The sequence below is a fragment of the Notolabrus celidotus genome, chromosome 18 (genome assembly GCF_009762535.1).
Source record: "Notolabrus celidotus isolate fNotCel1 chromosome 18, fNotCel1.pri, whole genome shotgun sequence".
Lineage (NCBI taxonomy): Eukaryota > Metazoa > Chordata > Actinopteri > Labriformes > Labridae > Notolabrus > Notolabrus celidotus.
This window is the reverse complement of record NC_048289.1, coordinates 13,493,398-13,512,372: the sequence shown is the minus strand read 5'-3', so window position 1 is coordinate 13,512,372 and position 18,975 is coordinate 13,493,398. Positions and strand designations below refer to the sequence as shown.

General features: G+C 39.3%; 1 protein-coding gene across 1 annotated transcript in view; it reads left to right on the top strand.

The window, feature by feature from the left end:
- The first annotated feature begins 1,017 nt into the window (after positions 1-1,017).
- Positions 1,018-18,975, top strand: part of wdr90 (WD repeat domain 90) — a 37,779-nt gene continuing 19,821 nt past the window's right edge. The window contains 21 exon segments of the mRNA XM_034707560.1: positions 1,018-1,342; positions 1,487-1,578; positions 3,250-3,426; positions 3,933-4,071; positions 4,208-4,378; positions 6,283-6,409; positions 6,556-6,623; positions 9,321-9,433; positions 9,590-9,826; positions 10,003-10,065; positions 10,178-10,246; positions 10,356-10,466; positions 13,561-13,706; positions 13,827-13,884; positions 14,114-14,229; positions 15,108-15,260; positions 15,717-15,847; positions 15,977-16,093; positions 16,625-16,860; positions 18,405-18,541; positions 18,728-18,858. Of these exon segments, the coding sequence (XP_034563451.1) occupies positions 1,330-1,342; positions 1,487-1,578; positions 3,250-3,426; positions 3,933-4,071; positions 4,208-4,378; positions 6,283-6,409; positions 6,556-6,623; positions 9,321-9,433; positions 9,590-9,826; positions 10,003-10,065; positions 10,178-10,246; positions 10,356-10,466; positions 13,561-13,706; positions 13,827-13,884; positions 14,114-14,229; positions 15,108-15,260; positions 15,717-15,847; positions 15,977-16,093; positions 16,625-16,860; positions 18,405-18,541; positions 18,728-18,858 (2,605 nt within the window). The 5' untranslated portion in view covers positions 1,018-1,329.

Below are 18,975 nucleotides of genomic sequence, written 5' to 3'. Positions count from 1 at the left end.
TAACTTACCTCATGAAAAATGTTGTGAATACCAAAATATAAGGTTAATCTAAAAAGATATGCGCTTTACCCTTACAATATATCTTTTGGAGGGTGATTTCCAGTGGTAGAAAGTAACTAAGTAAATTTACTTGAGTGTTAAACTTAAGTAAATTTTTGGAGTATCTGTACTTTATTTGAGTATAATTTTTTGGGGGAACTTATTACTTTTACTCCACCACATTCAGAAGAATTTTTTTGTACGTTTGACTCCACTACATTTCTATCAATGCTCTAGTTACTCACTACTATTGCTTTGAAGTCAGCTCATGAATTTTGTTGTCTTTTCTGAAATCTGATCCCTCAGTTGACCGGGGAGCAAACCCAGCAAATTTTACTCAGATCAGGCAGTTCATTTAGAGGTGGTAATGATGTCTATAATTCTCCACCTGAGCACCCATGGCCATATCTTCAGTCCGTGTTAGAGGTTTTTGAAATGAAGAATGATACGTACCGTTTGAAATGTTTACCCTGTTTCCCACTCTGCCCAAACATACAAAAATTCACAGTCCAACCTGAGAAAGCATGTTGAGCTACGTAACATTTGTTTCATTCCAGATGAACATTTCAAACTACGTTTTCTGTGCTTGGAGTAACTTAGTTGCTTTTTTATTCCATATAGTTTTTAGATTTCAAGTAATGGTTTCAAGATAAAAAAAAATGTAACTGAATTTACCCCTATGTATTCTTGACTGCACTCATGCTTTGTGAACATTTTGAGATTTTTTAAGAGGTACTTTGAATACTTAAGTATTTTTAAAAGCAAGTACTCCAGTACTTTAACTCAAGTAATAATTTGTCAGAACAACTTTCACTTGTATTGGAGTAATAGTTGACCTGGAGTATACTTTGACTTAAGTAATGAAGCTGTGTACTTTGTCCACCACTGGTGATTTGTAGCCTGTTCGCCCAAATCTTCAAAAACACACTAGTGCCCCATTGACTCGGTGAACTTCATTACCCAGAAGCGCTTGGTCAGGAAGCTACCATACGTCACAAGCGTCGCTGGCAACGGCGGAGGTTGGAGCGGGAAGAACATATCTGCTACAGTAAACACCGTCAGGCCGAAACTATTGTCCACTCGGTACCAGGGAGAAGTGGGGGAACTTTCCAGTGTTTTGTCAATGTGGAACAGATATCATATCCTTTCTGTCAGCTGTAAACTGAGAATGAGAAGTCCCTGACCATGTCAGCTCGATAGCGGTATGTTTGCTATTCGTCATATGTGTACGGTTTTTCAGAGCGTCACTAAGTTTTTGCTGGGCTGAGACCTCAACAGGTGGATCACCAGATGGCCTCCAAAGGTAGAGTTGACTACAAGTATTTCATCAAAGCCACTAGTTATGGATATATTTAACCAAACAACTGTTACAGTGACAGAAAACTTGACGCCATAACTTAAAACAATCGTAAATGTGAAAATTAACCGAAATGTTTTGACTGTGCAGGTTGGCAGCATCCTTATGTCAATATATTCAAACATGTCAGAGTCGAAGACTGGAAAAGATCGTCAAAAGAAGGGGATGTGACAACATGCATGGTAACTGTTAAAAAACTATAGTCATCCTATTTAAGACTAGAGGCAAACTATCTCTTATATGTCAATAACAGATCAATACGGTGGCCCTGAAGTGCAACTCACAACGGCAAATCAGAAAACACTACGACAAATCAGAAAACACAACAGCAAATCAGAAAACACTACGACAAATCAGAAAACACAACAGCAAATCAGAAACACAAAACCAAATCAGAAAACACAACAGTAAATCAGAAAACACAACACCAAATCAGAAACACAACACCAAATCAGAAAACACAACAGTAAATCAGAAAACACAACAGCAAATCAGAAAACACAACAGCAAATCAGAAAGCAAATCAGAAACACAACACCAAATCAGAAAACACAACAGTAAATCAGAAAGCAAATCAGAAACACAATACCAAATCAGAAAACACAACAGTAAATCAGAAAACACAACACCAAATCAGAAAACACAACAGTAAATCAGAAAGCAAATCAGAAACACAACACCAAATCAGAAAACACAACAGTAAATCAGAAAACACAACACCAAATCAGAAACACAACACCAAATCAGAAAACACAACAGCAAATCAGAAAACACAACAGCAAATCAGAAAACACAACAGCAAATCAGAAAACACAACGGCAAATCAGAAATCACAACAGCAAATCAGAAAACATATCGGCAATTGCAAAGAAATCATGTCCTTCCGGGTCAAAGGATAGACCAGTCCAATCAGTGACGAGTCATGTTCCCTGAGGGTACCTACTTCTTTATTTAACCTTTATTTAACCAGGTAAAAGACCCATTGAGATCGAAACCTCTTTCGCAAGGGTGACCTGGCCAAGAGAGGCAGCAACATACGTCATAGTAAACAAAACAGACAGATAACAACGACAACAAACATTAAAATATAAAATACAAGCAATTTGATAAAATACAGTGCAGAAGTTATTTTACAGTTACAATTTAAGAACACAGGCACTGCTCGAAGGATTTCCGTTGTCGTTTTCTTAAGATAGAGCGGAAAGCTTCCAACGAAACAAATGCTGACAGTTTCAGTTCAGATTGGAGGGCATTCCAAGCAGAGGGGGCAGAGAAACTGAATGCTTTTTTTCCCGTTTCAGTGCGAACATGAGGAGTAGAAAGATGCAAAATGTCATTTGATCGTAGGGCATAATGGCTTCCAGTTCTCTGAAGAAAAGTGCATAAATAAGTAGGAGCCAAGCCAAGAAGAGCCTTATAAACCAGAGTCATCCAGTGTGTATATCTCCTTACATTTAAGGAAGGCATGACAGCTTTAGCGTACAATTCGCAGTGGTGGGTGAGGCGGCTACAACCAGTGATAAACCTCAGAGTACAGTGGTAGACCGGAACCAAGGTCTGTAGGCAGCTGGATGAAGCACACATATACACAACATCGCCATAATCAAGTACAGGCAAGGCTTGGTTAATGTCGTAGTGATTTCTGATTTGCTGTAGTGTTTTCTGATTTGCCGTTGTGATTTGCACTTCAGGGCCACCGTAGATCAAGGTTTTAAAAATGCTCAAACTAGTGAAGAGTTTGTGTTTGTACTGCTCTGCTTAGCCTAAAGATTAATTTTGGATATAGTATTTTAAAGTATTAGATCAAACTTAGCTTATCTTACCTGTCCACTTTCTGCTTCATCTCCCTCCAGAACAAAACACTGAGGTGCTCAGTGTTCCACATCAGGGGTCCTGTTCCTGCCAACAGTTACATCCTGATACCCAAAAACAGCAACCAGTCTCTGGGGCTGACAGGACGCTACTTCTACCTCCTCTTCAGGCCAACACCAGGAAAATACTTTGTGGTTCACCTCGATGTGTCTGCAGAGGTATCTATGTTATTCAAACACTCTATCATTTAGCATATTTATTTCTATATTGACAGTCATGTGAATGTAGATAATTTGAAGAGTAATCCACGGCCCTGCATTTACTACTGTCTTTGTCATTAAGTGGCATTTCAAAACATGCAGTTTTGGTATTTTAGTCCATTTGAAGTTCACTAGTTAGAGGGAGTACTATACACAATCTCACATCAAAGTCGGACAATTTGTGTAATTTGGATTCTAACTTACCCTATGTCAGCTTTTTTGGCTCCTCTTATATTTCTTTAAGTTTAACACATCACTCAGGCTCAGACTTAAGCACAACTCAAATGTCCCTTGGCATTTTAGAACAGAATACAAAAAACACTTCCTGGAAAATAATTAAACATTGTCTTTCATAAATGTTGCTGATGTATCAGATGTAAAGTCTGATTTGATCTGAAATGATAATCTAATCAAAGAAGATGACATTTCCTTTCCCTCTCTCTTACTTGTGCACAAATACATAGGAGGGTCAGGTGATCCGGATTTCCTTCTCCAACATGTTCAAAGAGCTCAAGTCATCAGCTACCTGGCTTCAGTTCCCTTTCCTATGTGGAGCTGCGAAAGATTCAGTCTATGAAAGCACGGCCAAATCTGCAAGACATGGTACAACACATGCACTCATGGCTCAACTGCACTCAGACATGAGCTATTTCTTGGAAGCATTTGTGCTGATAATTCACTTTGTTTTTGTGTGCATGTACATTTTCCTGTAATAGCTCTATTTATGTTGTTTTTGCAGGTTTGGTGGGTCCAGCTCCCTCCTCAGTGCGTTGGACCTGTCTGATGCTGGATCTGCAATACATACTCACTGACTACCTCAACCACTGCTACAGTCACCTGAAGAGCATCAAGCTTTGTGCCAACATAGCGGTTAAAAACATGTTCACAAGTGACCTGCTGCTAGATCCAGGTAAGACTAACTTCAACTCCCCCCCTTAGAGCCATGGCTGTCTTTATTTCTCTAAAGAATCACATATATGTGTGTAAATCATTTGGATAATAGCACATGCAAAAACATATCTGTGCTCTTCTTTGAAAGGCCCTTTAGTGTTAACACAATGATGTAAGTTTACTTAGTTTCACTGACTTGAAAATGTGGCTGCATCAATCGATCGATCTATCTATCTATCGATCGATCTATCTATCTATCTATCTATCTATCTATCTATCTATCTATCTATCTATCTATCTATCTATCGATCTTTAAAATAATTCATGTAGTCCATCAGATATCGGTATTAGGGTTTTACCAAGTATTAAAATCGTCAACATTTCACTCTTTTAACACTTTTGCTTTTGTAATATCTTAAGTTAAATAATCTAGTCTGCAAAAACGTCAAAAGAAAACATTCTTCATGTGACAACTATATCTGATTATCTTGATTCAAATAAAAATGCCATGAACGCAAAATACAGGTCTGCATTGCACTTTTACGACGGTCCCTGAATGCACCTGCAGTGACAGGCGCTCTAGACACAGTCCCCTCACAGCACTCTCTCATGTTAAGGAGTTGATCCAAACTTGCTAAATGTGTCCTATGTTATCACCAAACTGGATTAAATCAAGCTCTAGATGCGGAGCTTTTTACGGTGAGAGCGGCAAAAACGTCAAACGTTTAATATTAAACAGACGTCCCCCGGTTGTGTCTTTGTCACTAATGCATACCGGGGGGTAAAAATCCTCAATGAAGATGAGACAGATGCATGGAGGTTCGTCATAGTCTCGTTTTCGTCTTGAAAAACGAGTTGTCGATGAACATTTATCGTATCATTGTGCTGTGATGTGTGTATGTGAGCGCACGTGTTTGTGTGTCTGTGTGCGCATTGGGGCAGAACTCTGCCATGCGATACAGAGAGCAGATGAGGACATCTGAAGAGAGACAGGAAATGTGGGGAGTAGAGAGTGAGTGAAGACATGCAGTAAATGGTCGACCGGCTGGGAGTCGAACCAGCAACCTCTGCAACTAAGACTATAGCCTCAATACGTGGGGCACTTAGACCACTAGACCACCAGCGCCCAGACACATGCTCTTTCGACCTCAAAGACAATGATGGATATTTTTACTTAAAGCTAGGGTTGGTAGTCACGGAAAACTAGCATAAATTTGAATGTAGCATTTCCTCAGGACTCCATCTAACCCCTCCCCCCCCTCCCCTCTGAGCTCCTCCAAAACGACGCCCCCGCTCACATGCACGAGCGCCGCTGATTTGCAACCATATGATCATGACTGATTCAAAATCGGTCCTCAGCACATCGTTTATGTTTTGCACGGTAAGAAAAGTAGTAGTGTAGTGTGTAGCTGTGCGTTCACACATTGTGCTTCTTGTGCTTCCTCGACACCAAGACATAATGTGTAATCACACACTGGGACACAAATATTACACCCCTGTGGAGACAGTGGTGATGACTACCGTTGTCATGGGGCTGTTGCAGAGTTGCAATGTGCATATAGCTTTAGACTTTGATTGCATGTTAACAAATTGACCCATCAAGAATAGTTATTTACAGTGGGACACAATTTGTCTACATCTACTTCCAAACCATGCAGTTTTATTTGCCATGCAGCTTGCAGATTCACTTCAATGGTTTTAATATTGTCTGTTCACTGTTAGCTGCACATCACTGATGTCTTTCAGATGGCGATAAAAGTTGTGTGGTGTCACTTGATTTATGTGGATTTAGTGTTTACGTTTTGAAGTCTTTTTGATTCTGTACTTGTCTGAAACTGGAAAATGATACCTTGCTGTATGTCTGAAAACACCCTGCAGTTTGCATACATTTTGTTACTTCTCTACAATTTTCTCTTTCATCAGGAGTTTCCTTTAGTGAAGCCAAACTGATGGGTTTGGCCTCTTCTCAGGGAACAGGTCCAATACCAAGAGAAATGTCATTTCCTGTAACTAAGGGAGACTCGTGGCATGATCGCTATGATCACATCAGGTAAGGTACTGGGACCAGAATGTACATCTTTTGAATTGAACACATCACATCACAAGGATGTATATTTCCTTTTAGATAGAATCTAAAAAAAGAACTGACAGCCCTCAAGATTGTGAAGTATCGCCACGTTTCTCATCCTCCGACAGGTTTCCCTCCAAAGGATCAAAGCTACCCTTTGACTCTATTCAAAAAGACGATCCAAGGCCGGACAGCAGTGAGTCATGTCACACTGTTATTCTGATCCTTAGAAGCATTCAAACCATTTTCTCCTGCTCCTGAATGCTATACTTGGAAAGAGGTGTTCTTTAGTACTTCAAGTTCCATTAAAACTTTTTTCCTCTAACATGTAGAAGAATTCCTCGATGCACTTACCTTGTTGTACACTAAAAAACAGATCACTGAAGTATGATTCATTTCAAGCTTTACTTTGCTCTTAAAGTATTTTTATAATTTACTTTAATATAGGACTGTCACAAATGTACAAGAATTTCAAACTTCATAGGATACTTATAAAAATCATACAAATACTTAACTCCTGAGCACCTTTTATTGGTATCTTGTATTCAATCAATCAATCAGACTTTATTTATAAAGGGGTTTTTAATACAATGGCATTGTAACACAAAGTGCTGTACATAAAAACAAGCTAAAATAGAATAAATGAAGAAATAGATCCCACCCCCAGCCCCGACCCCAAACCCACCCCACAATCCTAAGGTTAAGAGCACAATATATGCAACAATAATAATATAAACAATACAAATAAAATAAGCAATAAAAATGAACTGAGGAAACGCTCTCATGATATCTTAATGAGGAAACACTGGAGGTAAAATAAGATGTTGAAACTCAACACAGGAAATTAAATTCACCAAAATAAAATACATTTCTAAGATAATAAAACACTAAAATATTAAACCATTAAAAGAAAATAAGATGCTATACTTAAAATAAATAAATAAGCACAAAAATAAATAAAGTAGAATAAAAGTGACTAAAATTTGAACTAGATAATAAATAAATAAATAAATATATAAAACTGTTAAGAATAAAACTCAGTTAAAAGTGAGACTAAAAAGGTAGGTCTTGAGTTTGCTTTTAAAAATATTTATGCTTTGTATTGCCAAACTGCAACAAGTGCCTTTTAAGGAAAAGAACAGAGAGAGCAACATTTGATATGCTGATAACATCTTGTGTTCTGTTTCATTGCTTTGTCCTCATTGGCGGCACTACTCTTTACTGAATCTCTATGTAACGTTGCCATCACTGCTCTCTACCTTTGGCTTACAGTTACATTGGGTTGGAAATATGACAGCAGAAATATCTATTTCATAAGTGTTGGTACTTTTTGATTTAATCTTATGTAGGAGTTAAGGATGTTAACAGTTAATCAGGTATCGATTAATTGATTGTTCAGAACTTACTTGAACACATTTTTTGTATCGATTTTTCTTTTCAGCTCTCTTGTTGCAGTAAATCCACTTGTTATATCCTGAGCCTTCACTTTTATGACTGTATGTCCGCGGTCATTATGAGCGTGCTCCACATGTTGATATTCAGGGTGTTTAACATTTTGTATGCCTCAATACGATCCGTAGCTATTTAATAGCGTCAGTAGTATACATTGTGTTGTGAAAGAAATTTTGATTTAGGGGAAAAAACGCATTTGGCATTATTTTTGACACGGAACACGTTTACTTTTTTTGGTTAATCGATAATTGATTAACATTTCCAAAGATTAATTACGGAAAATACTTGAAATTCACATATTTAGTAGGAGTTTATAACCATTTATGAAACTGACTAAAAAAAGAGATTATAAGAGTCAAGATTGATCATTCTACAGAGTATTTTTAATGATTGTAACCACTGCCACTGAAACAGCTTTTGTCGACTTTCTCCACAGGAAAGATTTGCAGTGATTGGTACAGCTGCATGTTAAAACAAGTCAGGGTGAGATTTCTCACCAGAAACCTTGCATGTGCACAAAAAAATCAGCAAAAAAAATGAGAGGTGCCGAAAAACCCAAAAATCAATGCAAACTAAAAGTTCCACACAGGAGCTGTAAGCTTTCAATGAAATGAAATAACTTTTATGTGCTCTGCTTAAAGCATAAACATAAGAGGGGTCAGAGCTGTTTTTGTAGCCAAGAATTCTGGGCAATCATAACTGGAAAGTAGGGATGTACATTTTAAGTATTTTCCGTAATCGATTTTTGGAAATGTTAACCATCAATTGTTGAATAAACAATAAAAAAAAACATTATTATTCTTATGTCAAAAACAAGGCAAATTACGTTTTTTCACCCTAAATTATATTTTCTACAGCAACAAAATAGTCTTATAAAGTGAAGGCTCATAACACTAAAAGTACTACTATAGAGAAAAATAAACATGTGTATTCGTCAGGTGTCAGCTGGGAGCACAACCGGGTCATAATTAGTCCAGCTGCTGAAAAGCTCAGACGGCTCTGATGTTGCTGGTCTACAAACATAGCGTACAAGCAATTCCAATCAGTCAGTTGGATTTGTAACCAAAGGTGGGGAAACGTCCTGTTTAAAGTTGTCAACCTTCATGTCCGTGTTGTTGTTGGCAGCAGTTGATCCTCTTTAAAAAGCGGACATGGAGCCCTGGGACACAGCCGCAGCCGCCAGCTGAGCATCTCTGCTGTGTGCAACATCTTTAACCAGCTGAATCACATCAAAACATGCTTTAAACTTAAAACACCTCCCTGACAGATGAGTGTAATATGAGATCACATGATGGTTGTTCCACGTGACGGAAAATTGAAAAGAAAAATGCTTGTTTCTAGTAATTTCTTAACAATCAATTAATCGGTAATCGATCAATTGTGTACATCCCTACTGGAAAGTGCTGTATATTATTAACTTTGGTTTCACTTTTTTCCCCAGTATATGTCTCCAGAAGTAGAAGCCCTGTGAGAAAGGAGTCCCACCTTGTCAACCTCAGCAAACCTGTCAAGGACCGTGTGTCCCTCATCCAGCAGATCACCACTCCAAAAGTAGTGAGCAACATTCAGTACCTTATTTGAGACAAGACTCTGTGATTGCAATCCACCTCAAAGTCTGGCACATAATGGGACATAAGGGTTTTTATTTTAAGTACAATATTGTAGGAGGCTGCTATCTCTATTTCTAGCTCTCTCCATCTGTATTTCCAGCCCCCGAGGTACCAAACCCCCACAGTGACTAACATCACCCAGCTGGGTGTAGTCTCCACTCACCAGAATCAGGAATGGCTTTCTCACAACAATGACAACGAGCACCAGCAAGAGTCCACATGCTCAAAATCACAACTTCTGACATCGGGGTCAGCCGGTGAAGCTGATGATGAAGGAGTTCATGTGTATGTTCATGCTGAGGACGGCTGCAGTGAACACGAGGAGAGTGAGAAAGAGGTGAAGATTTGACAGGATTGTACATGAAATCAAATTTAGCATAGATAACGGTTAAAGTTTCATACCTCTCAACTTTTCTCTATTCATATTCTGAATACTGCATTTTCTTGAGCCCATGGTGCTCACTGCACAGTTTGGTGGCAGCATTGGAAAAACTGTTTATCTTATGTTCTCAGTTTGTTTGCACTCCTGTTCCACATGTTGTCCATTTATCATCGTCCAAAGAAAGCAGACAACAGGTAAGGGAAGATAACAGCGCAGACTGAAATTACACCAGCATCACCTGAGTCATTATTTGATTGAAGTCTCATTTAAAATCTTTACATTCTACTTTGTCTGCTTTCCTTTAAGAAGCTGCTTCCTGACCCGATTCTCAGGCTCAATCGGATCATCGGCTTTGGAGGAGCAACAACCCGATGTGTACGCTCATTTAAAGTCAATCAGTATTTATTTAAAAGCATTTCTTACACCTCAGAATCACACAACATGTATGTTAGAGTTCTTATGTGTGCAATTCATTTCTCTGTAGGTGCTTTGGACCAAATCTGGAGATGCTGTGGTGTATCCATGTCATGCTATTATCGTCTCTATGACCGTATCTTCTAACCAGCAGAGGTTCTTCATCGGCCACACTGATAAGGTAAATGAGCTTTCATGTGTCAGAACCTCAGTGATTCACCTGATTTCTAGTGTATGAAATAAGTTGCATTTAATAACGTATATGCAGACAAGCTGGGCTTCATTCATCAACCGTTATTAAGATGAAAGTTGATCTTTAAACCCTCTCAGGCAGTCAATCTCAAGAAGAATCTGACATTTACCAAAGTTTTCTTATCAAGCAATAACTCTGAACAAAGTCTAAGAACATTTGAGATCACTCTTACCCACATCCCAGTGCTGGTGTTAGTTCAAAATGATTGGATATTCTGTTCTCCTTAATTTAGCACCTTTGTTTCATTTAAATACATGAATTACATTTTGTCAACTTTAATTTTAAACATGCAATGCTTGGTCTGGACAGCAAAATGTAAAAATGAGTATAAGCTGTGCATTTAGGATCAACAGATTTGGAATAAATCAGAGCAAAATCATCTTTATTGGTCAGGTACTGTATGTGTGCACATACAAGTCATTTGACCAGAGGTGTAAAAGTATTCACATTCATTACTTTTTTTTTTTTTGAGATCAAATTTTTACTTCTATTTATATTTGTATGCAGGTTGTGACAGGTAATATATTGATCAGCACAAGCAGAAACATCATGCTTGTGCAAGAAGTTAACCTCATACAAATAAGGGGAGAAGAGCAAAAACAAACCATAGTCAATATAATAGCTTAGGCTGCCCCACTGCACTACCCCACCTCCCAAAAAACATTTTCTAAAGGCCATAATGACTATAATGTTATATTAATATGTTAATGTTGAAATATTTGGGTTGCGCCTGTTTCAGCCGTGTTCATGCCCATTGAAAATGAACACATTTTTGTACAATGCAAATACATTAAAGAACCATATATGTGTACTACTGAGCATTAACGTGTTTCATGGAGCGGAAGATATGATGACTAGTTGCCTATAAGTATTGTGATGGTGCAAAAAGTCAAACTTCACACGCATGTTGCCTTTATTGTAATGTCAATGTACATCCAAGCATCAAGCACCCACACACATTCAAGACCTGGAACGGCTGGTGTTGACCAAAAGGCAAGATCGCTTTGAACTAGTCTAGGCTAGTCAAAATGTTTGATTACTTTATTAAGACACTATCACAACACGTGCATAAATGTAATGGGTAAGAAACTTGGCGGACCGTGACGCACCAGAACAAGTCACCAGTGCTGACGGTGCCAACTGAACTTCTGTTAGTGATTCAACTTTTCCTGAAAAAACACACACATTCACACAATCTACATCAGGATCTACATCAGTTAAGCACATAACATGTAACAAAGAGTTACCAAAGGGCTTTGTTCAGCCGCAAAAGCAGCTGGTTCTCAGACAGACACTTGCGCACGCACAGGTGAGAATACTCTCACTAGTGGAGGCCTGTTAGTGTGGTTATGTCTGACAGTCTCAGACACAATAATAAAAAGTCAGTAAGAACCATCAGGAAATACAGTAGTCCGCTTAGCTTACTTCATACTTTTCTGGGCATGTCCCTCTCCCTGCCGTTACTCAGGGGATGCTGCATTCAGGGGTGCTCAGAAACAGGAGATGCAGGAACAAAAAGTAATCAGGACAGACCGTTACAAGTTCCTATAATTGCTCAGTTGCTGTAATAACTACCGTCACACATTGACTTCGTGATCCCTTTTCGTATCTGTGGCTGTGTCTGACTCATACTTGCAACGTTGAATCATAGCCTACTACTAGCAAGCAAACCATGACATGTCATTGCATGTTCCTAGCCATAGTAAACATTGCACATTTATTATTAGTACGTTACTGGGTTACCGTTACTGAATTCTCTGGTGAGTCTGCCACGGACATCTTCTCACTAGGCTATGTCCGTCTGCTTTTTCCTTGCTGGAGTGTAACGTGATTTGTGTCATGTGCAGGTGCAATGGATCGTGTACAAAACCAATACGGTGTCAGAATAGTATCATGTTCATACTTCTCATCCAACCACAATCAATTCAATCTATCCCGATGGTGCGATTTATCTGGAGAGGTTGTTTTTTTTTGTGCGTTTTTTTGAATGATGACGAGCCGGAATGAAAACAAGCTGAAATGAAATAGGAGTAACGAGGCTATTTTTAAAATTTAGGGAGTAGAATGTACACCCCCCCCCAAAATGGGAAGACATAAGGAGAGGAAAAGAAGGATATGTGTTTTAACTCTTGTATCTATGATCAATCTTGATGCTTAGAAATAAATCAATGTGCTCCTTGGGCCATCAAAGGTATTATTTCTGAAAAATATTGCACTACTTAATTTCCTGTGTTGAGTTTTAACATCTTATTTTACCTCCAGTGTTTCCTCATTAAGATAACATGAGAGCGTTTCCTCAGTTCATTCAGCAAATTATTTAGATTTTTTATTTATTTATTTAATTTTTTGTATTGTTTTTATTACTATTGTTGCATATTGTGTTGTAACCTTAGGATTGTGGGGTGGGTTTGGGGTGGGGGCTGAGGGTAAGTTGTTTTTCTTGTACAGCACTTTGTGTTACAATGTCATTGTATGAAAAGCGCTTTATAAATAAAGTCTGATTGATGGATTGATTGATACAAAAGCACAGAATTTGTGTCATCTTTCATTTCAATATTATTATGACACTGTAAAAACCACATGCATACATTTATTCATGATATTTTCCCATATCCTGAAATTTTTTCTCGGTCATACTTTGCTGAAATTGTTTTTGAAAGGGGGTACACAAGCCAAAAAAGTTTGAGAACCCCTGATCTAGGGTGTCATGGAACACGGAAGTGGTTTCAGACATTCAAATTTACCATACAGAAACAGTCACTCTTCTTTTGATGGTCTTGTTTGCTTTCTTGGTCATAAGGAGCCAATAATTTCAATTTCAGTCGGTTGCATAACCAGCTAAAAATTCTTCACAGGGGCTTTAAGAACACAAGTGCAATCAATTCTGCAGGCTAAGAACAGGTTAATGAATCTGCTTTACACTTTTAAGACAAGACACAAATTTAAGAAAAATCTTGAAAATATATTTGTGAATGAGGCCTGTTGAACTAAAGCAACATCTATCCTTGTTTTTTCTCTGTAGGTATCTGCACTGGCTTTTAATGGCAACACAACACTACTGGCCTCTGCACAAACTGGCAACCACAGTGTGGTCCGAGTATGGAACTATCACAAAGGAAACTGTCTGGCCATGTTCAGGACTCATGCTCATTCATTTTCCTGTCTTAGGTAACCAAATGCATGCTCTCCTGTATCAACACTTATGTTAATTTGACATTACATTAAGCTTTTATTAACCACAGGCCACCCTCACTAATGTCGTCTTTTTCATTCTTTCAACATGTCAAGCTTCTCACACAGCGGCGGTCTCCTCTGTGGAGTGGGCAAAGACAGACACAGTAAAATGGTAAGTGACACATCTCAAAGTTTCCATCATAAATATTCAAAGGTTTAACATTATAATGTATGTATAAAGACAATTAGCATTAACAAGAATCCATTAGGGTGGACCTGAGAGTTACATTTGCAACTTGACAAAACACAAGAGACTTAGCAAAACATCTCTATCTAGCATCTAGAATAAAAATCCTCTGTGAGCTGACTTCTCTTTCTCGTCCTTATTCAACCTTTCATAGATGGTGGTAGTGTGGAACACATTGAATGTTAAAGGTGGAGAGGTAACCATCTTAGCCAGAGCACACACAGATGTGGACATCCGCACAATAAAGGTTGCCTCCTTTGATGATACAAGGTATCCATTATTTTTTATACATTGCTGCATGTTTGTGTGTTTGGTAAGCAGTTTTGTGTACATGTCCGACCAGGGCGTAAAGTTCACTTTTTATCTCATCTGCCATTGGCTAGTGACCTCCAAAAATTTACCGGCCAAATAAAAAAAATCCACTCCTGTGTGTTTGTGCTTGGGTTTTATTCTTGTGTGTTCATTTTCGTAAGTCAGCCAGGACCAAGGTTGGCCAGCCTCGTCAATTTTCCAGTTTTCTTTGAATCGTCGTATAATGACATTACTCCGTTTAGCTGTCTGTTCCTCTTCTTGATCATATCCTGTCTCTTTGTTTATCCTTTTTGTTTGTGGTGGCTTCACGCCGGGAATGTGTCGCCAGATCTTCCTTGAAACGCTCTTCCTGCGTGCTTCTTCAAGCAAAGGGAATGAATAGAACTCCAGTAGCTGACGTCACAACACAAGAACAGCGCGCCGCGAGGGTCAAAATAGCCTCACAGTTGCCAGAAATGGCCGAAAGTATGAAAACAAAACCTCGCATGCAATACAAAATTTTCCATCGGCCACTGGCGGGTGTTTTTTTTTATGCCCTGTGTCCGACTATCTGTGGATTTTATGGAAGTAGACATCAATGAGACAGACACACCTGCCCTATTTAGCCAATAATGAGAGCCAATGATCCACTCATTCTACTCTTCCAATGTCATGTTGTGTTAATATGTGATTGTGTCTGGTCCACCCTTGCACTCGCAAGTGCAAGTGCACTCACTGCAGGTAGACGGGAAATTGTTTCATCTGTAGGAGACAGAACAAAATGACTCTCATGCTGATTTTTCAATCAATGAACGAAGTCTCTGAGATGTTTATTCCATGACTGTTCTTGTTTTCAGGATGGTGTCATGTGGTCGCGACAATATTCGCTTGTGGAGAGTGCGAAATGGGACGCTGCGTTCGTGTCCTGTCAACTTGGGTGAATACCACCCGATGGACTTAACAGATGTGGCCTTTGGGGAGGGGAGCCATAGCCTTGATGAGCGAACACTGTAAGCCAGTAAAACATTCTGTTTTAGCACAAAGGCATCCTCTGGTGTCCACAAGTGAAGTGTTCATTTATAGAGTAGAATGAATCACGCTCACAGTCTGGTGCAAAACAATTCTGGTCTCTGTACCTCATTTCTTTGTGTTTTTAATCCGTAGGGGAGATTATTTTTCTGATTCATCCATTTGGACTGTATTAAGACCAAGAGTAATACATGATTACGTATTGTCTGGGGCGTAAGGGGGACTAATGTTTGCTAGGTGGAAAGTCTACCACCACAACTTCAGTCAGCATTTCCAATCTAGCAACCACCATTTTTGTACTTCCTAACTCCTTCTCAGAAATCAATAGGTGACATCACCAAGTCCACATCCATATTTAGTTTGAAAAAAACTATACCAATCCAAATAAGATGAAAGCTGTATTATCAAAAATATCTACTTTCACTTGTTCCCTACAGGTTTGCCAGCAGTCGGAGTGGCCATATCTTTGAGATCGACTACAGCAGAGTTGTTATCAGAAATGTGAGGAGGCTGCTGCCTGCACAGCAGCAGCATGCAAACCGCAGGGAGAAGTGGACTTTTAACACAGGTACGTTTGGAATTGATTGTATAGAAGTGTTTTTTGATAAAACAGTTAAAGAAAGGGTTGAGGGGAAACTGTGGAGAGCCTGAAGAACTAAACAGTGTATCTCTGTGTGTGTGAATGTGTGTGTTCTAGGTCCAGGCATTGCTATCAACAGCATTAGTGTGTCCTCATCATTTTGTGCCACCGGCTCTGAAGATGGCTTCCTGCGTCTGTGGCCCCTTGACTTTTCTTCTGTCTTCCTGGAGGCTGGTAAGGACAGCAGGATGTTGAATAATTGTTACCTGAAGCAAATAAACAGTAGCTGGCAGTTCCCTCTCCACAGGAAGCTGTGTGATGTTTATTTCATTAATGTTTAGACACTTATTCTCTATTTGCATCTTTCCTGGGTGGTTCTGCTGGTATACTTGAAAAAAAGCAATTGATGACTAGCAATTTCAAATAGTCATCTCCTCTGCTTTCTAGCTGTAACACAGGTATCATCAACTATTAAGGTTTTCTTTCACCCTAGAAGCAATCACCCACCCTTCACGAGTGTTTAAACACACAAATCAAACACCTTTATGTTAAATGTTAAATTCTTCTCTGCTCAAGAACTGTCACAAATTTAGCTAAATACTAAATAGTACTGTGAGGGGTACATGTGTTATTAAAAATCACACACACACACACACACACACACACACACACACACACACACACACACACACACACACACACACACACACACACACATCGAACACTGTATTTGGGGAATAACTCAGACACTTTTTTTTTTTCCAGAGCATGAGGGGCCCGTGAGCCTCGTGTCTGTCTCATCAGACAGCCGTTACGTCCTGGCTGCTACATCCACAGGTAACCTGGGTTTCCTTGATGTGAGCAGCCGAGGTTACAGCACACTGATGAGGTCGCATACAGACGCCGTGCTCGGCTTCAGTGTGGATGGCATCCGTCGGCACCTGACAACAGCTTCCTCTGATGGCACAGTTCGTATTTGGAACATGGATTCCCTGCAGCAGGTCAGTCAGGATCACATTAACTTGTTGTTCAGAAGCAGTTATGACCTCTTCAGGATGAGAACATGGTTAGGCACAAAGGAGCTCAAGGGAAATCTTCATGATTCAAATTTTCAGTTTTTCAACTCCATCTGCTTACCACCGCTCTTGGCTGTGATTATGACTACACAGTTTCATCCAGGAGTTAAACATTTTCAGAACAGACCGATGACTGTGAGGCTTATCTTTTCTGTTGAAGCAGATCCATGGGAGGCTCCCAGGTGCATAAGCTCTTTGCATTTGTTGGCAAAAATCAGATCTGTTTCCACTGTGGAACTGTAGTCTAAAACATTACTAATTCATGGATTCAGTTTAGCAGAAATTGAAGAGAAGATTTAGTGTTTGTAGTGAAATTTCATGGGAGTTTCTGATGTTACACTAGGGCAGCAGAGTTATTTTTGCTGGGTTTACTTTTCTAATATATTGAAATTATTGTTGAATCTTATACTAATTTAAGCTTACTTACAGAAAAAAGCGGCATTCTCATTCTCATTAACATTTGAATATGATTAGGGATGCACCGAAAATTCATCCATTGAAAATTTTCGGCCAAAAATGTCCCAAAAGTGCATTTTCGGTTTTCGGCTGAAAGACTTTTATCACCGAAACAACATGGCCGAAACAGAATGTTGTGTTGACGCAATCAAAAACCACGGCCAGTACGCGCTTGTCTGGATAAGGGCCAACATGTCTGCATCCATTATTCCTTTAATCGCAGCACTAAAGCGTCTTCTAAGCAAAGAGGTTGAGACGAACCACGGAGTGAAAACAATGAAAAGTACACTCTTAGAGGCTGTCAGCACACATTTCACTGAGATCTATTTGGATCCTCTGCCCTTCATCAGGACTGTACTTGATCCGCGTTATAAAGATCATTACTTGGATGTGAGAATAAAGCAGCACGCACAAGAAATTATCCAGGCCGCGATGGATGCGGAGAACCCGCTTGGAGATGGATAAGTGCACAGCGCAGGAGAAGGAGAACAGAGCGCAGAAAATAGGACTTGTCTCTCTGAACCAGATGAGGGGCCTGCACCCTCCTTGTCTGATATGTTCAATGAGGTCCTTGATTTTAGTGAGGTTAGTACATAGTCAGAGCCTTAAATGCAATGGTACTAGTAATTGGCATAATAATTTATTTTGGTGTTTCGGTTTTCGGCCTCAGTTTCCTAATTTTTCCGTTTTCAGTTTCGGCCAAGACTTTTCATTTCGGTGCATCCCTAAATATGATGATATGTTTCTGTTGTCCTTTTATTCCTTGTCTTTAAAGACACAATCACCCAACAAAAATCGATAATGATCAGATTTAAAACTATTTTCTATTCAAATATATTAATGTTTTTAAACACCAAACTTCCCATCTGCAAACAAAACCAGCAAATCATTTGGTTAACTTTACTAACTCCACTCATGATGATATATTAAAGACACTTGCCTCTGTTACCATTGGTTGCTCATTTTCACTTTTACTGTACAACTATATGTCTGTCATTGTCTCCTGTTTCCAGCTGTTTGACTTTGTGTCAGAGGACAGCCCTTGCTCTGTGGCCTTCCATCCCAGCAAGCAGGTTTTCTCCTGTGGCTTCAGCTCCGGCATTGTCCGGGTTTTTGATATCTCCAGTGCCAAACTGCTGGCTGAACACAAGTACGTCTCAATGTAACCTCTGGCTGCTATGAGGCTTGGTGCAAAGCGCTGATTGAGAGGCTTTTACATGTATTGCTACACATACGCAGACCTTTAGTACAAAATAAATCAATAATATTCTTGAATAGAGAGTGAAGGCTGCCTTTGTATTGTCACTCTGCACTGAAAGACATGTTTATATTTCAGGCAGCACCAAGGAGAAATAGTGGGTCTTGCCTTTTCTCCGGATGGAGAGTTCATGTACACTGCAGACTCCCAAGGTTCTCTGACACTTTACAACGCATCCGAGGAAGAACATGATGTGACCAGAGCTGTGTGTATGTTAAAACACACGCAATCCAATGTACAAACACTTCAGTCAACTTTAGTGATCTGTGTGCTGTAATACCAGAAATATCATCTTCAACCAACTTAATCATATAGTCAGTCCCTCC